General features: G+C 50.0%; 1 protein-coding gene across 1 annotated transcript in view; it reads right to left on the bottom strand.

Moving 5' to 3' along the window:
• MRPL3 (mitochondrial ribosomal protein L3) overlaps window positions 1-22,648 on the bottom strand; it is a 440,961-nt gene that overhangs the window by 146,022 nt on the left and 272,291 nt on the right. The window contains exon 8 of the mRNA XM_069648722.1: window positions 7,382-7,459. Coding sequence (XP_069504823.1) covers window positions 7,382-7,459 — 78 coding nt within the window. The remainder of the gene's footprint in view (window positions 1-7,381; window positions 7,460-22,648) is intronic.

Genomic DNA, 22,648 nt, shown 5'->3' with positions numbered 1-22,648 from the left:
GAAGGAAAACACTGTTAAAGCTTGGATATGAAGCAGGAAGCAAATCCTGTATGGACTTTCCTCTAATGAGACTTGTATGTTTTGGTATCCTAGGAAACCGGGGCTGACGAGGAGGAGGCAAATCCCAACAGTTTCAGCTGGGCGTACTGAGGTGAACAACTGACAACGCGAGGGAGGAATATAAAAAATGTCTACGCCGTTGCGCGGATTACAATAATAGTTTGTCTAGTTGATCGAGGTTGCCGAGTGAGCAGCGAGAAAAGCACCGCTGTTGGGGCTCACCCTGTATGAAGGAGGTAAAGCAGCACCGTTGCGCTCGACGTGTGTGAATCAAAAAAAGTAGCACTGTTGCGCTCGTTTACAAATACTATAGATAGGCGACCGTTGTCGCTCATTATAAAGAAATATTGAAGTAGCGCCGCTGCGCTGCGCTAACAGAACGGGAACGACCGTTGTGAGTATCCCGAAGAAAGAGGAGGAGCGCCGTTGCAGAGCGAAGAGGGAGAGAGCCAGGACCGGAGTCTCTGCTGAGGTTGGAAGCGAAGAAGAGTCAGAAACTACGTCGGACCAGAAACCGTAAAGTATACATGAGAAGAGTGAAGGATGTGGATACATGTCGACGGAATCACGTCAATGGAGAAAGGATGTATTTCTAAGAGAAGGATGAAGGGCCGTGTTTGATCAAACAAACGAGCGAGAGTGCCTGAATAGCAGTCGGAGCGAAAGTCCCGCAGAAAACGTGAAGGGACAGGGAGTTGCCGAAAAGTGAGAGTGAAAGAGAACTTTGAAGAAAAAGGTTCGTGTAAAGAGCAGAGGAACGAAAAAGCTTGAAAGTAGATAAAGAAAACAAGTTGCCAACAAAACCTTATGCTTCAAAACCCTCAGTGAAGCTCTACTGTGATATCAAAAACAACCATATATGAGAAGTAAAGAAATAAATGGAAAGAGACTTTTTTCCTCACAAGTTGTTTCAAAGCAAGGGAAGGAGAAATACGGAGATTGGTAGCATACAACAGGAAGGGAAAAGAATTTCTGTGGAAGATACTCTGAAGAAAACAAAGAGAGAGAGACATAGACCATAAAGGAGAGATAATATAAAGACTATTAAGATCCCCAAGATCTTAGTCTGCAGTAATTAAACCTCCCATGAAGACTCCAAGGCGATGAGAAGACATATCCTTTTCCAGTAAATATAGAAAAGAAATTTAGAAGTTAATAAAAGAAGTGGGTTCTCTTGTGATTCACACCAACTACTTATTGGCTCAGACTCCTTATTTTATGCTATACTAAACTGTCAAACTTCACACGGTGGCAAAACATGCCAGAGAGATGAAGTGTGTATGGTTTGATTGGTGATGTTGCATTGATGAACATGGGGTTTTGGGTGGGATGTGGACAAGGCCCATATGTTGGAGGCACAAGTAAGTGGGATGCAGACTGGGTGGTTGGGTATGTTGGTGAGGATAGGTCTTGGCAGTGCGTGTTTGATGTGAGGCACATGTTGCTGGCTTATCAAGTGTGCCTGAAGCGTGGGTCTTCCCCATTTTCCGGGCACTAAAAGAGTTAAATAGATGTAATACTTTTCTTCAGCTCCCTGTACTTTGGTCGCCCGAAAGATCAGGCCCTGGAATTAAGTTTAAGATGGAAAACAGAGAAAGGGAGGTGTTCTTCTGACAAATCCCACGCTTCATACCTCAGGCTGCAACAAGCCAAGCATGAAAGGTTGAGACTGCGGAGGTTCCGCACCTCCCACCCAAACTGGTTGAGCAGGTTCATCTTTGCCAGAAGGCGCCAAGGAGGACAGATGGATATGTCCAGAAGTTCTGGGTACCATGTCATCCAGGCCCAGTCAGGATCAAGGTAGACCCAAACTGCCTCAGACTCAGTAGAACCAGCGGAATTACAGGAATCAGTGGGAACATAGAGGAGAGAAAGTTCCACTTGACAATTAATACATCCCAAGAGACCCCTGCTGCAAGGAAAACCCCCTTGAGCTGAATAGCCCGCACTTCCTTGAGGGGTCCACCAAAGGATGAAGATCCCCTCCAGAACTTTCAGCCAGAGCTCCCATTCATGGGAGGTTGAAGTCAGCCTGCTCAAGGCATTCACCATTACTTTCCACACGCAGGCAACATGGTAGGCAAGATGGACAGCCAGCAGAGATGTTGTTCTCTATAGTCCATAACTACAGCTTTATTGCTTCCCTTCGCAGAGACAGCAATCCCAAACCACCACGCTTGTTCAGTTAATGGATGGCCACTTTGTTGTCTGTAAAGGTCAGGACGCACTTGCCTAGCACAGAGAGAAGATATCCAACAAGGCCCTGAGTGATGGCCTGCAGTTCAAGTAGTTTTGTGGGTTCAAGCGCCTCGGAAGGGGAACGCTACTTTCTTCAACTTGGAATATCTAGATGAGCGCTCCAGTCTTTCAAAAAGTCCTTGACCATTGACAGCTGAGGCTAAGGGTGTTGTAGAGGCTCTCTCCTCAATACATTTTCTCACTGGGCTCACCAGAGGAGGTCCCATGTCTGGCACATGTAATAGACATACCACCCTGATTTTGATACCACTGAAGTAGCCACTGGAGCAAACCCATGTGCAATTGACCTTCAGGCACCACAAAGAAGCAGGAGGGCTGGGAACAAAGTGAACCTTGTCCCTTCTAAAACATACGGACACTACAGCTAACAGCTCGTTGAAGACCCACAGAGCAGAACCTTGAGATGTACATGGGTGTTTCCACCCAAAACCTCAGTCACTTCCTGTGTTTTGGTTTCATTGGCACATGGAAGTAGGTGTCTTGGAGGTGTCTTGGAGGTTCAGTAACATCAGTTAGTCCTGTGCCTAGAGGGAGTAGAACAATTATTTTACACTTTATAATACTCAAACCAGAAGAAGAACTGAGCGCACAACAATAGTTTAGAACAAATTTAATACTATAGATACAACAACAAGGACAAATATTGATATTCTAACATCTAAAAAGCCACAGAAAAAATACAATGAAGTAAAAATCAAGATAAAAGAAAATGACAGTCAGAAACGTATCACTAGTAGCATTAGAAAAGGGTCAAATAAACCCTAATCTGTGAAAAGCAGAACACGCTTGACTAATAGCAATGCCTGACTAAATGCCACTGTAATGCGCAAGCTAACCTAGACACACCCATCAAGGACATTAAATGCTGTTTGTAGACTTTGTAAAAAGTGTATCTTCTTTCGCTGCCCACAGTAGCAACCGTCTTAAAGCTGCCCTCTTACTAATTTTCTTCAAGCCTAGATCATCGAGCACAATTATGTGAGAAGAAGTGATCGGGAGTCCTAATAAAGTTTTGCTAAATGAGTTTTCCGCTATTATTGATTTATATTCAGAACGCAGATACAATCTGAAACAATTTGGTTAATAATATTTTAGCCAGAACCTTGCAAATCTATAGACCGCTGACACAGGAAGCTCAAAAGTGATTGCTTAGTGAAGTCTTGGAATCTTCTACTCATTGTATTGAAGTAGAAGTACTGATCAACTTTAGAGGTTGTGGATAAAGAGGAGGGTAACACAGTATTGGATTGCTTAAAGAGAGGGTGCACTGTTAGCTTCTGTGTGTTCAACCTGCAGTGCTGCTATTAAAGATTTATCGAGCTAACCTTATCTGAGAATTGAGTCCTGTGTCCGTTTTCAGTGACCCCAAGCCTCTGAAAACTACATTGAACTAATCTTCTTCAAGCCTAGTTCCTCGAGTACACTTATGTGTGAAGAATTGTTCGGGAGTCCCAATGAGTTTTCCGCTATTAATAATTTGTATTCAGAATTCCAGATACAATCCGAAACAAATTGATTAATATCATTTCAGACAGAACCTTGCAAATCTGGAGTGCTATTGTCATCTTCCTGTGTTTTGATTATTATGAGCAGGATCTTTCCCATAATTTTGGCTGTGGAGTTAATTAGTGATATTGCTCTATAAGCAGCCATATAAGATGGATCTTCCTTCTAAACACTTGAAGCATAGTAGTGCAAAGCCACACAGAGTAAGTCACTGAATAATAAGATGCCCTTAAGTACTCATAGCAACACTGTGCCCCACTGTTTCGATTTGCGTTTGAACAAATTCCATTGTTTTTCATCTGGCCATAGAGCCATATTTGGGGGCCTGGGATTTACTGAAGTGGGTGGATGTTGAGGTCAGCAGTCACGTGAACTGCCTAACCAATCTGCTTGGGCTATTCTGGTTTTCCTTCATGGAGGTAGAAACACTGAGGTGGAGGAAGAGAAGAGATCTCCACCTGGATGGTGGTTGTCAGGAACAGGGGCCAAAGGGCCTTCATAAAGAAGTGAGGAGGAACACCTCTTCTCTGATAATTTAATCAGCCTCTGATCCAGAATAGGCCACATTCCGCACTCTTTCTTGAGAATGAAAAAGGTACTAATAGCATTATTCCTATCCCACCACAGCTGGAACCAATGTTGTCATCCTTTGGCCAAGATCTGACAAATGTACTCATGGGCAGTTCATCCAGCGTGTACATTGATAACCAAAGAGGGTTTGAAGGACGTCTTTGAAACAGTGGGAGACAACAGCCTTGGGAAACTATTTGCCGGACAGAGTGATCCAATGTTGTTCTTTCCCATTCTGCAAAAAAGGGCGAATCCTGCCTTCCAATTGTAGAGTGGTGCGATAATGCAGATAAATTAAATAGCTTTCCAACTGTTGTAGGGTGAGGCGCATTAGAGAAACATGTGTCTGGGTTTGCTGGAGGTACTCTTGTTCACGGAAAACTGCCCACCTAGCATTTGGGAGCTGTACTGTCCTTATGGGCATAACCAGACTGATATGCAAATGGATATTTCTCCCCAGGTAAGGCATGGTGAGGTAAGAAAGTGAATGCAGACCATCCAGACTGGGGAACATCCCATAGAACACACTATTTGGATGGTTTGTTCTCCGTAGAGGGCACTACTACTTCATCCTTTCATGTTCGCTTACTGCTCTTTCATTTCAAAATAAAAGGCAATTTTCATCCAACTAAAACCGTAAATTGTGCACAAAAAGAATGACCATTAGAGCATGGTGGTTGTGTAAAAGCCACGCTTGGGCTATGGAAAAGATCAGTGCAAGTTTTAACAAATAAGTATTCAAAATATGTAATGTCTAAAAGCCTAAACTAGAGTTTGTTAGACGTATAGAAACCCCAACGACAGACGCAAATTGTTGAAGGGTTTTTCTTGAGATACAACTTCCAAGAGGACAATTTGGCATTTGGCATGAGGCTGGTCCAGCATGGCACCAATTCCATCTTCATAAATGAGGAATCTAGTTTTTGATATGATACAATTATGTGCAAACAACCTACAAAGAGAAAAGATACAGCAGACTCACCAGTCAATTGGGTGGTAGTTTATTACAGTCTCTGGAACAATCAACAAATGGTTGTCAAGAAAGCATTAATGGGTCACACAAAAAAGCAAATTACAGCCACTGAGACTACAGCTTTCTCTTCAGCTTGTATGACAAAATACCAGTGACATACCCAACGTTCCAACAGTAGCACAGGAGAAAGGCACCCAGGAAAGGGAGAAGAAAGGAAGAGGGATAAGACAAAGATAAATGGGAAAATAGTGATAATCTAGTAATGGTAGTGCATGGCAACAATTTCCAAGATGTAACCTTTCCTTTACACCGAGGAGAAATGGTTTTGTTAACCACCACTTTGCTCTTGTATCAAACCTTCCCATCGAACGTGAGTATGGAATCAGTCCTTCACCCCTTGTTGATCCCAAAACCTCAACCCTCCTTTTTTGGTGTGCATAGGTTTCTTCGTCCTCATAGATTAACCCAGATGCACATCACAGTTTTGTTTTCATGCACCTTTTTTCTCAGACTCAGTATCCCTTTCTACATACTAAATGCTGCCCAAACATGGTGGACAAGCTTCTGTTTTCGGCTTCTACCCCTGCCCTCAATACTTTGAAATGGACTAACCCAGTCATTGCTTGCGGAGGGAAACCATATGCCAAAATCTTTTTTTCCATCTCTTCTCCCAGATGCCACAGACATACACAAGACTATTCTTTTCTTTTTTTTTTAAGAACCTTTCCATACTAGCAAAAGTCAGTTGGACCCCATTGTTAGTGAGGATTTGGTTAGCAAACCCTTGACTTTGAAAGAAATTCGAGAAAACCTGACAGTCTATCAGCCAACCCCAAAATGTAATCCTCAACCCACTTACAAAAAACATAGCCTCTAGGACAAACTTCATGTCCCCTCCCTTGATGTGATCTGTTCTAACACCACTGAGTGCCACACGCTCCCATGGTAGGAGAAGAAGTTCAATTGGTCTCAAAGGCTGAACCCATGGCCTTTGTTTTTTCCACTCTTTAGGCTCTCCACAAAATGCTGTTAGTGCCTCAACCTCTGCAGCTATACCAGGGCACCAATAGACTTGGTTGATTGTCAGATGGCCATCGTGGCACTTTTAATAACATAGACGGGGGTATCAGTTTGCTCCACTTCCATACCAGGCCTCCTTATGTGCTTGATTCATCTATTACCTTCTGAGAGCCACTCTTAACTCTCATCTCCTACACTGGACTGCCTCCAAACTTCTTGTATGCATGCTACAACCCAATTTAGGATTTCAACCTCCCTCACAGGATGGGTCTGAATCTCCTCGAACATCGGTCATATCAGAGACCATGAATATCCGTTTACCCTCATGCTGCACTCAATGTTCATGGCATCCATTCAGTTCATCAACAGCATCAGGCACTTTTTTAGACGGAACATCTGCTATGATGTTTTATTTTTCCTGCAACATCTATTATTTTAAACTCAAGTTCTTAGCAGTTTATTCTAGTAACCGGAATAATCACAAAGGTTGCTCTTGAAGTGGTTCTGGATGGGTTCCAGGAGCATGCGAAGGGTAGCCACTTAGCATACAGCTTTTGCTCCTACTGCCTCCGGCTAGAATTCTTATGACAACACCAGTGACATACTCAAGGATACATCAGGTGCCCAGGACAAAGGGACCCAGCATAAGGGAAAAAAAGGAGACGAGATAAGAACGATAAATTGAAAAATAATGGGACTATAGGAATGGGAGTAAAGGGCAGCATTTGCCAATATGTAATACATACATGTGTTCTTGTGACCTCATAATTATGTGCCTGTTAGAGCAAATCGGCTGGCCTAATGCTTCAATGAACTAATAGTTACTGAATTCCTGATTTAAATATACATTCAATTAATTGTTCTTAAGATGGAGACTGTTTTAATTAAAAAAAACAAAAAAAAACAAAGTAATGATAAATTAAACAATAAAAAACAGCAAAACCTTGAATTTTTGTTTCTCAGATTGCAAACTAAAGAAAAGAAAAAACAAACCTTCAATCCCTTCGATGTCCGATAGATGTTGCCCATCCTTCCTGGCATTTTTGTTCCAGGAAACACTCTACCGGGATCCTATGGTATATTAGAGCGACAAGGTAAAAAAATAAAATAATCGTTAGTAGCTTGTGGGAGTACTACTACGCGCTTATAATACTTTTATTGTCACAAGCCATATGTAGAGCGCTGATATGCTTCTGGTATGATCCCAAGTGAAAATCTCTCTTTTTTTAAAAGCAAAAATAAAAAAGAAAGATCTCTAAGGGAGCACTAAAAGCAGTCTTTTCATATCAAACGGTGATGCCCCTGGACGGACAAGTGTGTATAGGGCCGGAAAGTCGCATTCAGGTAGAAGAAGGAAGTTGCGGGTTCCTGAGTTAAATGGTGTGTGTATGTCGTATGTCTGTATGTATTTTTGTGCGTCTGTTTGGGGCATTGGGGGGAATGTTTGTGGTGGGTAATAGAAGGGGCGGAGGAGCAGGTAAATGCGAGGGTTTTTATGTGTCTGTAGTGGGAGCTGCAGGGAATGTTTTGGGTGAGGAAGGGAGGCAAGGTGGAATCAAAGGGTGGCGGGGAATCAAACACCCCGATTTCTACAAAATCCAAGAAGCGCAGGAGAGGGTGGGGTGAGGGAGCAGGGGGGTTGGCTTCTGAGAGGGATGGGGGAGAAACCCCCACCAGATACATCATATGTCCACAACAGAAGGACTCACAAAATCAGCCCGGGAAGAGAAGAAAAAAAAAAGTATTTTTTTGCATTCGGCCTTCGGTATGTGGAAATATCGCATAGAACCACTTGTATGATCTTGTTGCACTGTGGGTAGTTATGACATGCTGCATGGTTTTTGGTGCCTCAAGGCCCATAATGCAACACTAAAAAACAAGAAAAAGTACATTAAATATATGCATTGAAAATTAGTATACATTACAGAATATCTTATGTTTTTATGACATAACCTTAAATAACCGAATCCTGCAATGTGAGCTTGCACTGCATAGGAAAAGCACAGCGATCTCTTACTGGTACCGGTCAGCAAAATAATTCTGTGGGTTCCTATGTGCACTGTAGTGGTATGGTGTGGCTGTGTCACATGCTAGCAGTGAATGCATGTAAGGCCCCATGGTACTGTAACCTAGTGGGTGCCCCAGCGTCCCATTCCAGGGCATGTATACATACATTTACATCATTAAAGTATCAGAGATGCATGTACGATGTTCAGGCAAATACCAAGCATCATACAAGATGCAAGGCATATGATAACATGAAATATTTGAGACTGATCATCAAGTACAAAGATATAATAGCATTAGTAGATTTAGGATGTTTGGTGGAACAGAGCACCAAAGCAAGACTGAAGGTATAACATGAGAACATTTAGGCATGCATTGTTAACAACAGAAAGCATCACAACTAGCACATTTTCAAAAAAAGACAATATAGGATGGAATGGGGACTCAAAGAATGGAGTCTTCAGAGGTTGGCTACGTGGGAAGCACGTGCTAGATTCATGTGGGCGGTGCACAGGGGGGGTGGGAGAAGGGGTAACCTATTCAGAAGAATACTAAGATTCAAGACTGTGCTTGCAACACTAACAAATATTTAAATCGTTTCACTGTCATTTTCTCAACCCTCTTGAAGGGTACAATCAGGGCCACTGTAAGTTCACTCCTTTTTAACAAGGTCAGTTTAGGTTACACGCGTGGTCCTGAAAGGGCCCCCATGTGAATTGGCTCCATCTAATCCCATCCCAAAATCTTAGATCATGAGGAAATTCCCCAATCAGTGCTGAAACTAAGTTCCTGGCCCAGGTCTGGGGACTTCTAACATGGTAAGCAAGGGTGCCAGCAGATGATCGACTTGAGGGGCAGTATGGAAAGGATTAGTGTGACTTAACCGATGACACTCCTTTGTAGTCTACAGTACTGCATTACAGACAAACTTAAAAAAATAAAAATAATAATCAAGTGGAATGCGGTCGTCTTCTTGGTGACACTTCTAAAATGACATGCTGTGCTTTCACTTGCATCTGAGATAGCAGAGTCTAAGGCAGATGCATTTCAGACTGATTGTACATCAGGGCCGCTAGGGCTGCCTGGGCATATGTGTCACCAGTAGAAGAATAACAAAGTTACTCACCGTAGTGACTACCATACTCCTAGTCCATAGTCCCCTTTCCTCATACCTTTGGGACATTCCGTCAATCGGGACTGGACCAAAGCACTTTCAAAGCATCAAAAATAAGACATGCATTACTCACCGTAATAGCATTTCTGATGATTGTATCTGCTTAGATTCACATGCTGTGCAGATGGTCCGACATCCAGTGGTAAACCGCATAGTATTGCATCTCGTCTTTCGGGGACCAAAAGGGGACGTCGGCATAGGCGTGTCTGTAACACTATCCCTATCGTGACGTGTAATGTACCCAAAATCCCTCACGCGCCGAGGTCCCTCCGATTGTATTTTTTCTGCCGTGTGGGAGCCCCAGGCTATTGTGAGCGAGTACATAAAAAGAGAGAAAGTAGTAAGATGTCTATGTTCCTTCCACCCCGAGCGGGGAGGCAGGGAGGGCGCATGTGAATCTAAGCAGAAACAATCATCAGAAATGCTATTACGGTGAGTAATGGATGTCTTCGGACGCTTGTATTCTGCTTAGAATCACATGCTGTGCATAGACTAGCGAGCAGTACCCGGAGTTGGAGGTGGGTTGTGAAAAGGAACAGTAGAGAAGAACAAGTTACTTTCTTACCTGGTAACGTTCTTTCGATGGGATGGTCCAACGACGTATTCCATATCTATGACATGTAATCACCACAGCTGTGCTGCTTCGGAAACTTTTTTCGGCGTCTGCGTCCTGCGTCGATGACGTTGATGCGCCGTCATCGAGGGCCTCCTCCGACGTCCGACGTCATCCGATGTGATAAGTAGGACGCACGACGCCCGTAGCCTCAGTTGTAGTTTTTTCCCCCAGAACGTGTGACACTAGTCAACTGCCAGTCAGACACAAAGCCTTGCGGAACGTAAGCTGCAATCGCAAAAGAAATTCTGCAGCGGGGAAGGCAGGGCGGGAGCGATATGGAATACGTCGTCGGACCATCCCATCGAAAGAACGTTACCAGGTAAGAAAATAACTTGTTCTTCGAGGGGATTGGGTCCTCCGACGTATTCCATATCTATGACAGACTCCCAAAGCAGTACCAGAGCAAGGAGGAGGGAAAGAATTTAGAATAAAGATTTAGAATAGCCAATCAAATAGCAGAGCAAAGGACCGCCTTGCCAAAGGCCAGATCCTGTGCTCGGATGGAATCGAGGGAATAGTGACGTACAAATGTATGTACCGAAGCCCAGGTGGCTGCATCACAGATGTTGCGAATAGGAACACCCCTCTGCAGGGCAGTAGACGCAGCCATACCCCTGGTAGAATGGGCCCGCAAGCCAGCCGGTGGGTCCTTACCCGCCAAGCGGTAGCACTCCGAGATGGCCAAAATAATCCAGCGAGACAAAGTCTGTTTCGTCACAGCTTGCCCCAAACGCTTACCAGCGTAACCAATAAAGAGTTGATCGCCCACTCTGACCCGGGACATGCGCGAAACATAAAAGCTTAAATCTCTTCTAGGATCAAGCCTATGGAGCCTCTCCTCTTCCTTACCAGGATGCGGAGGAGGATAGAATGCCGGAAGAACAACCTTCTGGGCCAAATGAAATTCCGTCACTACCTTCGGAAGAAAAGAAGGACGAACTCTAAGGACAACCCTGTCCTTGTGAAATACAGTGAAGGGAGGCTTAACTGAAAGTGCCTGTAACTCACTCACTCTGCGAGCGGAAGTAACCGCAACTAAAAACACAGTTTTCAGAGTTAACAGCCTCAAAGGGCAAGAATGTAAAGGCTCAAACGGAGCACCCATAAGAAACTTAAGAACAAGGTTTAAATCCCAACCGGGCACCAGGAAAGGTGACGGAGGGAACACATTAGTGAGCCCTTTCAGAAACGGTGAAATCAAAGGGATTTTAAAGTAAGAACACTCTTCAGACGAGCGCTTAAAGATGGACAGCGCCGCCAGGTAACCTTTAACGGTACCCACTTGGAAGCCCCTGTGGGCCAAAGAAAGTAAAAAGGACAGAACCATGGGAATGTCACATGCAAAAGGATCCACATTCTGAACTCTGCACCAGTCGCAGAACTTACGCCAACGGCAACGGTACAGAGACTTTGTTGCCGGCCTTCGGGCCGAAAGCAACACCTCCATCACGTCCTCAGGGAGGTCCCGATCCTTATACCTCAACCTTTCAGAAGCCAAGCGTGAAGGTTGAGGGATCTGACCTCTGGATGGAGAACCTGACCCCCCTCCCGTGAGAGCAGATCGTCTCGGTAGGGAAGACGAAGTGGAGGGCAGATGGAGAAGTCGAGAAGGTCCGGGTACCACGTCCTCCGAGCCCACGACGGGGCAATGAGGATCATCCGGGAACCGAACTTCCGTAACCTCCGCAGCACTTGCGGGATGACGGGGACTGGAGGAAACGCGTACAGCAGCGGGAATGACCACTCCACCACGAACGCGTCTCCTAAGGCTCCTTTTGGAGGAAATTCCCGCGAGCAAAACTTTTCGCACTTCCGGTTGACACTGGAGGCGAAGAGATCCACTTGAGGGGTCCCCCAAAGGGCGAAGATCTCCAGGAGAATCTCCTGAGCCACCTCCCACTCGTGAGAGATTGCGCTCTGCCTGCTCAGAGCGTCCGCCGTCACGTTCTCGACTCCGGCCAGATGAACTGCCGAGATCGAAACTTCCTGCTGGATGGCCCAGAACTCGAGCTGCATCGCCTCCCTGCACAGAGGAAGTGACCCTGCCCCCCCCTTTTTGTTGAGGTAGTGCATGGCCACTGTATTGTCCGTCAGGATCAGGACACTCTTTCCTCGCACAGTCGGCAGAAAAGCCTTCAGGGCTAGCCTGATGGCCCTCAGCTCCAAAAGATTGATATGGAGTCTGGACTCCGACGGAGACCAACGACCGCTGATAGTCAGCCCGTTGGCATGAGCTCCCCATCCCGTGAGGGATGCATCCGTCACGATCGTCACCTCCGGCCAGGGAAGCCAAAATGGAGCCCCCTTCATCAAGTTGTCTTCGACGGCCCACCACAGAAGATCCCGGGCGACCGAGGGCGGCACCTGAACCGGGTCCGACATCCTGCCGGAGGACTGCGACCATTGCGTCTTGAGTGCCCACTGCAAAGATCTCATCCGCAGGCGAGCCTCTGGCACCAGAAGAATGCAGGATGCCATGAGGCCGAGCAACCTCAAGAACTCGAACGCAGGGAGCGTCTGGGCATGCTGAAACTTGTGCACCATCTGCTGAATGTGAAGAGCCCTCACCTGGGGAGGAAAACACTGCCCCAGGGAAGTGTCGAGCACCGCTCCGATGTACTGGAGCCGCTGTGTTGGCGTCAAATGGGACTTCTTTAAATTGAGGGAGAAGCCCAGCCTGTGAAGGGAGCGGCAGGTGACGGACAGATGATCCAGGACTTGCTCGGGAGAGCCCCCCCTGATCAACCAATCGTCCAGGTAGGGGTAGACGTGAATCCCCCCTTGCCTGAGATGCGCTGCCACCACCACCATGAGCTTGGTGAAAACCCTCGGGGCGGAGGTCAATCCGAACGGCAGGACCCGAAACTGAAAGTGCGAGTCGCCAACCGCGAACCTCAGGTACTTCCTGTGCTTGGGATGGATCGGCACATGGAAGTAAGCATCCTTGAGGTCGAGTGACACCAACCAGTCCTGAAGCTGAAGGGCCTGGAGGACTTAAGAGAGAGTAACCATCTTGAACTTGTCCTTCCTGAGGAGTTTGTTCAAACCGCGCAAGTCCATGATGGGTCTCAATCCCCCGTCTTTCTTCGAAATCAAAAAATAAGGGGAATACCATCCCTTGTACCTCTCCGCTACAGGCACCAGTTCTATGGCGCCTTTCTCCAGCAGGGCTTGAATTTCCTGCGCAAGGAGCGGATCCGGACTCTGCAAAGAGAGGTTCCCCGGTGGATTGTCGCGAGGCCTGTGCCGAAAGGGAAGACAGTAGCCGTGGGTTATGATCTCCAGAACCCACACATCTGAAGTAATGGCTTGCCACTCTACAAGATGCTGCGCCAGCCTTCCCCCAACCGGCGAACCATGGGACATGGCCTCACGACTGAGTGGGAGCGGCTGCGGCGTTACCTGAGGGCAAAGAGGCAACTGCCCGAGCGGCCTTGGCACCACGGGTACCCTGTCGTCCACCTCTGGTACCCCTGCGATGGCCTCTTTGACTGCCAGCTCCTCTCGCTTTACTGAAGGATGAGTAATAGCGAAAGGAACCACCCCTCCACTGCTGTCCCCTAGGACGAAAAGGCGGAGGTTGGCGAACTGCAGCGCCCAACGACTTCGCTGCAGCTTTTGAGGTCTGCAACCTCTCAAGGCTCTCGTCAGCCTTGCTGCCAAAAAGGTGTTCACCGTCAAAGGGCATGTTGAGGAGCCGGGACTGCACATCAGGAGCAAACCCCGACTTCCGCAACCACGCAAACCTGCGTATCACGGTGCTCGCCGCCATGGACCTACTGATGCATTCAGCTAAATCCAAACCCGACTGAACGGACTCACACATGGCATCCTTACCATCCTGGACCATAGCAAGGAAACCATCCCGTTCGACCCCTTCCGGAACATGTTCAGCCGCCAACGCAACACAGTTCCACAGAGTGTGTGTGAAACGAGACAAGGCACAAATGGAGTTGGCCGCCTGAAGCGCCATACCACCAGAAGAAAACACTTCCTTCGCCCAGCCATCAAAACGTTTGTCGTCCCTATCAGGAGGGATGGTAGGGTACGACGCCTGCTTTGCTGGGGCCGTGGCCGCCTGCACCACCAGACTCTCCGGAGTGGGGTGCCTGGTCAAGTAGCAGGGGTCGCTACTGGCTGGACGGTATTTACGCGACAAGGATCTGCCCACCGCCGGGAGACTCTCCGGAGCAGTCCAAGCCGCCGCCACCCTTCTCTGCAAAGCCATATGGAACGGCAGTACCGGGTCAGTTGGGGGACCAACATCAAGGATGTCCGTCAGATCATCCTGCACAAACTCCCCTGGGGGAGCAGACCATCCCAAGTACTCAGCAACCCTAGCCATAAGGCGCCGGTACGAAGAATCGGCATGAGAGCCAGGCTCAGGCCTACAAAACTCCACCTCCGGAGAGGTGTCCAGTCCACTGGCATCATGCAGGGACTGTCTCAAATCGTCAAACTGACTATGGCCCGAGACAATTTCATCTGGAACCAGACTAGGAACCAGGCCATCAGAATCCTCATCCGCCTCTGAAATATAGTCCAGGTGGCGAAAAGAAGGCACCCGAGAGTGCTTGCTCTTAACCAGAGCCTTGCTAGGGGGTTCTCCCGTGCCACGGGGTACCTCCGACACGAAAGGCGTCGATGGCGTCGAGCGAATCGGCGCCGGCGCCGAGAGAACCGGCATCGGCGCCGAGAGGATCGGCGCCGAGGAAATCGGCGTCGACGTCAGACGCAGCGCCTCCAGCATTGGCGGCGTCGACACAGCCCTCGAGGCCGGAGCCCCGAGCGTGTCCCTCGACGACCCGAGCGTCGACGGCCTCGACGACTTCCTCGAAGCCGGAGCCTCGAGAAAGCCTGTCGACGCCCTCGACGCCTCAGACGTCGATGTCTTCCTCGAAGACTTCACAGATGCACACGGTCTTGAACGCGTCGAGGACCGGGACCTGGAACGGGTACGGCGAGAACGAGTCTCCTTGTCCGGACAGGACCTCTCCCGTGACTCGTGCCGACCACTCATGCGAGCGGTGTCTCTCGACCTCACACGACCAACCCCACTCGGGGGCGCGGACGGCGTAGTACCCTGCGACTCAAGAATCGCCAGCATTTTCTTCCCGAAGGAAGCCCATTCCTCCGGCGTCGCACGGCTGGTGGGGTAAGCGACGTGCCGGGCAGAGTCCTCCGAGGAGGACCTGGAAGACGACCGGTGTCGGCGCTTCCGAGAACGCCTCGAAGAGGCTGAGGAGTGGCGAGACCTACTCCTAGAAGGAGACCCACGAGACTTCCGACGATGACGCGGAGAGTCACCCCTCGAATCATCCGTCGAAAGCCCCGCAGACTTCGACTTCCTGGGCTTGGACACCCGACCTACCGACAATTTCTTCTTACATTCTCGTAAGGCTTTGGACGTGAGCGACTGGCAGTCGATACAGTCATCCGTGTCGTGGGCCTCCCCGAGGCACCAGAGGCAGGCGTCGTGCGAGTCCGTCACCGACATCTTGGACCCACACTCCCCGCACTTCTTGAAACCCGGACGCGGGGTCGAAGACGAAGTAGAAGACATCTTCAAAGGATTTACACAAAACGAACAGGTTCGAAGAACCGAGAAGAACAGAACTCCAAAGAGTCGAGGAACCGAGAATCACGAAGCAACAGGTTCGCGGAAAAAACGGAACTGAGGCTACGGGCGTCGTGCGTCCTACTTATCACATCGGATGACGTCGGACGTCGGAGGAGGCCCTCGACGACGGCGCATCGACGTCATCGACGCAGGACGCAGACGCCGAAAAAAGTTTCCGAAGCAGCACAGCTGTGGTGATTACATGTCATAGATATGGAATACGTCGGAGGACCCAATCCCCTCGAAGAACAAGTTACTTTCTTACCTGGTAACTTTCTTTCGATGGGATGGTCCGACGACATATTCCATATCTATGACATGTAATCACCACAGCTGTGCTGCTTCGGAAACTTTTTTCGGCGTTTGCGTCCTGCGTCGATGACGTCGATGCGCCGTCATCAAGGGCCTCCTCCGACGTCATCCGATGTGATAAGTAGGACGCACGACGCACGTAGCCTCAGTTGTAGTTTTTTCCCCCAGAACGTGTGACACTAGTCAACTGCCAGTCAGACACAAAGGCTTGCGGAACGTAAGCTGCAACCGCAAAAGAAATTCTGCAGCGGGGAAGGCAGGGCGGGAGCGATATGGAATACGTTGTCGGACCATCCCATCGAAAGAACGTTACCAGGTAAGAAAGTAACTTGTTCTTCGAGGGGATTGGGTCCTCCGACGTATTCCATATCTATGACAGACTCCCAAAGCAGTACCAGAGCAAGGAGGAGGGAAAGAATTTAGAATCAAGATTTAGAATAGCCCATCAAATAGCAGAGCAAAGGACCGCCTTGCCAAAGGCCAGATCCTGTGCTCGGATGGAATCGAGGGAATAGTGACGTACAAATGTATGTACTGAAGCCCAGGTGGCTGCATCACAGATGTTGCGAACAGGAACACCCCTCTGCAGGGCAGTAGACGCAGCCATACCCCTGGTAGAATGGGCCCGCAAGCCAGCCGGTGGGTCCTTACCCGCCAAGCGGTAGCACTCCGAGATGGCCAAAATAATCCAGCGAGACAAAGTCTGTTTCGTCACAGCCTGCCCCAAACGCTTTCCAGCGTAACCAATAAAGAGTTGATCGTCCACTCTGACCCGGGACATGCGTGAAACATAAAAGCTTAAAGCTCTCCTAGGATCAAGCCTATGGAGCCTCTCCTCTTCCTTACCAGGATGCGGAGGAGGACAGAATGCCGGAAGAACAACCTTCTGGGCCAAATGAAATTCCGTCACTACCTTCGGAAGAAAAGAAGGACGAACTCTAAGGACAACCCTGTCCTTGTGAAATACAGTGAAGGGAGGCTTAACTGAAAGTGCCTGTAACTCACTCACTCTGCGAGCGGAAGTAACCGCAACTAAAAACACAGTTTTCAGAGTTAACAGCCTCAAAGGGCAAGAATGTAAAGGCTCAAACGGAGCACCCATAAGAAACTTAAGAACAAGGTTTAAATCCCAACCGGGCACCAGGAAAGGTGACGGAGGGAACACATTAGTGAGCCCTTTCAGAAACTGTGAAATCAAAGGGATTTTAAAGTAAGAACACTCTTCAGACGAGCGCTTAAAGATGGACAGCGCCGCCAGGTAACCTTTAACGGTACCCACTTGCAAGCCCCTGTGGGCCAAAGAAAGTAAAAAGGACAGAACCATGGGGATGTCACATGCAAAAGGATCCACATTCTGAACTCTGCACCAGTCGCAGAACTTACGCCAACGGCAACGGTACAGAGACTTTGTTGCTGGCCTTCGAGCCGAAAGCAACACCTCCATCACGTCCTCAGGGAGGTCCCAATCCTTATACCTCAACCTTTCAGAAGCCAAGCGTGAAGGTTGAGGGATCTGACCTCTGTATGGAGAACCTGACCCCCCCTCCCGTGAGAGCAGATCGTCTTGGTAGGGAAGACGACGTGGAGGGCAGATGGATAAATCGAGAAGGTCCGGGTACCACGTCCTCCGAGCCCACGCCGGGGCAATGAGGATCATCCGGGAACCGAACTTCCGTAACCTCCGCAGCACTTGCGGGATGACGGGGACTGGAGGAAACGCGTACAGCAGCGGGAATGACCACTCCACCACGAACGCGTCTCCTAAGGCTCCTTTTGGAGGAAATTCCCACGAGCAAAACCTTTCGCACTTCCGGTTGACACTGGAGGCGAAGAGATCCACTTGAGGGGTCCCCCAAAGGGCGAAGATCTCCAGGAGAATCTCCTGAGCCACCTCCCACTCGTGAGAGATTGCGCTCTGCCTGCTCAGAGCGTCCGCCGTCACGTTCTCGTCTCCGGCCAGATGAACTGCCGAGATCGAAACTTCCTGCTGGATGGCCCAGAACTCGAGCTGCATCGCCTCCCTGCACAGAGGAAGTGACCCTGCCCCCCCCCTTTTTGTTGAGGTAGAGCATGGCCACTGTATTGTCCGTCAGGATCAGGACACTCTTTCCTCGCACAGTCGGCAGAAAAGCCTTCAGGGCTAGCCTGATGGCCCTCAGCTCCAAAAGATTGATATGGAGTCTGGACTCCGACGGAGACCAACGACCGCTGACTGTCAGCCCGTTGGCATGAGCTCCCCATCCCGTGAGGGATGCATCCGTCACGATCGTCACCTCCGGCCAGGGAAGCCAAAATGGAGCCCCCTTCATCAAGTTGCCTTCGACGGCCCACCACAGAAGATCCCGGGCGACCGAGGGCGGCACCTGAACCGGGTCCGACATCCTGCCGGAGGACTGCGACCATTGCGTCTTGAGTGCCCACTGCAAAGATCTCATCCGCAGGCGAGCCACTGGCACCAGAAGAATGCAGGATGCCAAGAGGCCGAGCAACCTCAAGAACTCGAACGCAGGGAGCGTCTGGGCATGCTGAAACTTGTGCACCATCTGCTGAATGTGAAGAGCCCTCACCTGGTGAGGAAAACACTGCCCCAGGGAAGTGTTGAGCACCGCTCCGATGTACTGGAGCCGCTGTGTTGGCGTCAAATGGGACTTCTTTAAATTGAGGGAGAAGCCCAGCCTGTGAAGGGAGCGGCAGGTGACGGACAGATGATCCAGGACTTGCTCGGGAGAGCTCCCCCTGATCAACCAATCGTCCAGGTAGGGGTAGACGTGAATCCCCCCTTGCCTGAGATGCGCTGCCACCACCACCATGAGCTTGGTGAAAACCCTCGGGGCGGAGGTCAATCCGAACGGCAGGACCCGAAACTGAAAGTGCGAGTCGCCAACCGCGAACCTCAGGTACTTCTTGTGCTTGGGATGGATCGGCACATGGAAGTAAGCATCCTTGAGGTCGAGTGACACCAACCAGTCCTGAAGCTGAAGGGCCTGGAGGACTTGAGAGAGAGTAACCATCTTGAACTTGTCCTTCCTGAGGAGTTTGTTCAAACCGCGCAAGTCCATGATGGGTCTCAATCCCCCGTCTTTCTTCGAAATCAAAAAATAAGGGGAATACCATCCCTTGTTCCTCTCCGCTACAGGCACCAGTTCTATGGCGCCTTTCTCCAGCAGGGCTTGAATTTCCTGCGCAAGGAGCGGATCCGGACTCTGCAAAGAGAGGTTCCCCGGTGGATTGTCGCGAGGCCTGTGCCGAAAGGGAAGACAGTAGCCGTGGGTTATGATCTCCAGAACCCACACATCTGAAGTAATGGCTTGCCACTCTACAAGATGCTGCGCCAGCCTTCCCCCAACCGGCGAACCATGGGACATGGCCTCACGACTGAGTGGGAGCGGCTGCGGCGTTACCTGAGGGCAAAGAGGCAACTGCCCGAGCGGCCTTGGCACCACGGGTACCCTGTCGTCCACCTCTGGTACCCCTGCGATGGCCTCTTTGACTGCCAGCTCCTCTCGCTTTACTGAAGGATGAGTAATAGCGAAAGGAACCACCCCTCCACTGCTGTCCCCTAGGACGAAAAGGCGGAGGTTGGCGAACTGCAGCGCCCAACGACTTCGCTGCAGCTTTTGAGGTCTGCAACCTCTCAAGGCTCTCGTCAGCCTTGCTGCCAAAAAGGTGTTCACCGTCAAAGGGCATGTTGAGGAGCCGGGACTGCACATCAGGAGCAAACCCCGACTTCCGCAACCACGCAAACCTGCGTATCACGGTGCTCGCCGCCATGGACCTACTGACGCATTCAGCTAAATCCAAACCTGACTGAACGGACTCACACATGGCATCCTTACCATCCTGGACCATAGCAAGGAAACCATCCCGTTCGTCCCCTTCGGGAATATGTTCAGTCGCCAACGCAACAGTTCCACAGAGTGTGTGTGAAACGAGACAAGGCACAAATGGAGTTGGCCGCCTGAAGCGCCATACCACCAGAAGAAAACACTTTCTTCGCCCAGCCATCAAAACGTTTGTCGTCCCTATCAGGAGGGATGGTAGGGTACGACGCCTGCTTTGCCGGGGCCGTGGCCGCCTGCACCACCAAACTCTCGGGAGTGGGGTGCCTGGTCAAGTAGCAGGGGTCGCTACTGGCTGGACGGTATTTTCGCGACAAGGATCTGCCCACCGCCGGGAGACTCTCCGGAGCAGTCCAAGCCGCCGCCCCCCTTCTCTGTAAAGCCATATGGAACGGCAGTACCGGGTCAGTTGGGGGACCAACATCAAGGATGTCCATCAGATCATCCTGCACAAACTCCCCTGGGAGAGCAGACCATCCCAAGTACTCAGCAACCCTAGCCATAAGGCGCCGTTACGAGGAATCGGCATGAGAGCCAGGCTCAGGCCTACAAAACTCCACCTCCGGAGAGGTGTCCAGTCCACTGGCATCATGCAGTGACTGTCTCAAATCGTCAAACTGACCATGGCCCGAGACAATTTCATCTGGAACCTGACTAGGAACCAGGCCATCAGAATCCTCATCCGCCTCTGAAATATAGTCCAGGTGGCGAAAAGAAGGCACCCGAGAGTGCTTGCTCTTAACCAGAGCCTTCCTAGGGGGTTCTCCCGTGCCACGGGGTACCTCCGACACGAAAGGCGTCGATGGCGTCGAGCGAATCGGCGCCGAGAGAGCCGGCGTCGAGAGAACCGGCATCGGCGCCGAGAGGATCGGCGCCGAGGAAATCGGCGTCGACGTCAGACGCAGCGCCTCCAGCATCGGCGGCATCGACACAGCCCTCGAGGCCGGAGCCCCGAGCGTGTCCCTCGACGACCCAAGCGTCGACGGCCTCGACGACTTCCTCGAAGCCAGAGCCTCGAGAAAGCCTGTTGACGCCCTTGACGCCTCAGACGTCGATGTCTTCCTCGAAGACTTCACAGGTGCACACGGTCTCGAACGCGTCGAGGACCTGGAACGGGTACGGCGAGAACGAGACTCCTTGTCCGGACGGGACCTCTCCCGTGACTCGTGCCGACCACTCATGCGAGCGGTGTCTTTCGACCTCACACGACTGACCCCACTCGGGGGCGCGGACAGCTTAGTACCCTGCGACTCAAGAATCGCCAGCATTTTCTTCCCGAAGGAAGCCCATTCCTCCGGCGTCGCACGGCTGGTGGGGTAAGCGACGTGCCGGGCAGAGTCCTCCGAGGAGGACCTGGAAGACGACCGGTGTCGGCGCTTCCGAGAACGCCTCGAAGAGGCTGAGGAGTGGCGAGACCGACTCCTAGAAGGAGACCCACAAGACTTCCGACGATGACGCGGAGAGTCACCCCTCGAATCATCCGTCGAAAGCCCCGCAGACTTCGACTTCCTGGGCTTGGACACCCGACCTACCGACAACTTCTTCTTACGTTCGCGTAAGGCTTTGGACGTGAGCGACTGGCAGTCGATACAGTCATCCGTGTCGTGGGCCTCCCCGAGGCACCAGAGGCAGGCGTCGTGCGAGTCCGTCACCGACATCTTGGACCCACACTCCCCGCACTTCTTGAAACCCGGACGCGGGGTCGAAGACGAAGTAGAAGACATCTTCACACGAAGGATTTGCACAAAACGAACAGGTTCGAAGAACCGAGAAGAACAGAACTCCAAAGAGTCGAGGCGTGAACCGAGAATCACGAAGCAACACGTTCGCGGAAAAAACGGAACTGAGGCTACGGGCGTCGTGCGTCCTACTTATCACATCGGATGACGTCGGAGGAGGCCCTCGACGACGGCGCATCGACTTCATCGACGCAGGACGCAGAAAAAAGTTTCCGAAGCAGCACAGCTGTGGTGATTACATGTCATAGATATGGAATATGTCGGAGGACCCAATCCCCTCGAAAAGATGTCTCAATACTGCTTGTCCCACCTGAGAATCAGATCTAGAATGAGTATCTAGGCAATAGAGTTTTGAAAAGTTGTGTACAGAACTCCAGGTTGCCATTTTGCAAATGGACTCTAGGGGAACATTTGCAATGAATGCTATGGAAGCCTCAGTGCCCCAAGTAGAGTGTACTCTAGGCTTGAAGGGCAGTTCTCTCTTAGCAAGAGTGTAACACTTTGTGATGCATTTGACAATCCACCTTGAGATAGCGGATTTAGAGACAGGATCCCCTTCTCTAGCAGCTGCCACTGAAACGAAAAACTGGTTTGTCTTCCTCAGTGGTTTTGTTCTTTTCCAGGTAAAACATGACTGCTCTGTGCACATCTAGTGTGTGTAGGCGTCTTTCGGCCATATTAGTATGATTCTGGAAGAAAGTGGGTAGTTCGACTGACTGGTTCACATGGAACTTTAAGATGAACTTATCTGCAAATATGGGAGGAGTGTGCAGAACCACCTTATCCCTGTGGACTGTAACAAAAGGGTCTTGGACTGAAAGGGCCTGTAGTTCGCTAACCCTCCTAATAGAAGTGATAGCCAGTAGGAAGGCCGTCTTGTAAGTAAGGTCTTTTAGACTTGCTTTATGCATTGGCTCAAAGGGAGAGCCCAGGAGTCTGGTTAAAACCACATT

This window comes from Ambystoma mexicanum, chromosome 2q (genome assembly GCF_040938575.1).
Source record: "Ambystoma mexicanum isolate Mex_15411 chromosome 2q, UKY_AmexF1_1, whole genome shotgun sequence".
NCBI lineage: Eukaryota > Metazoa > Chordata > Amphibia > Caudata > Ambystomatidae > Ambystoma > Ambystoma mexicanum.
This window is presented reverse-complemented; position numbering and strand designations above follow the sequence as displayed.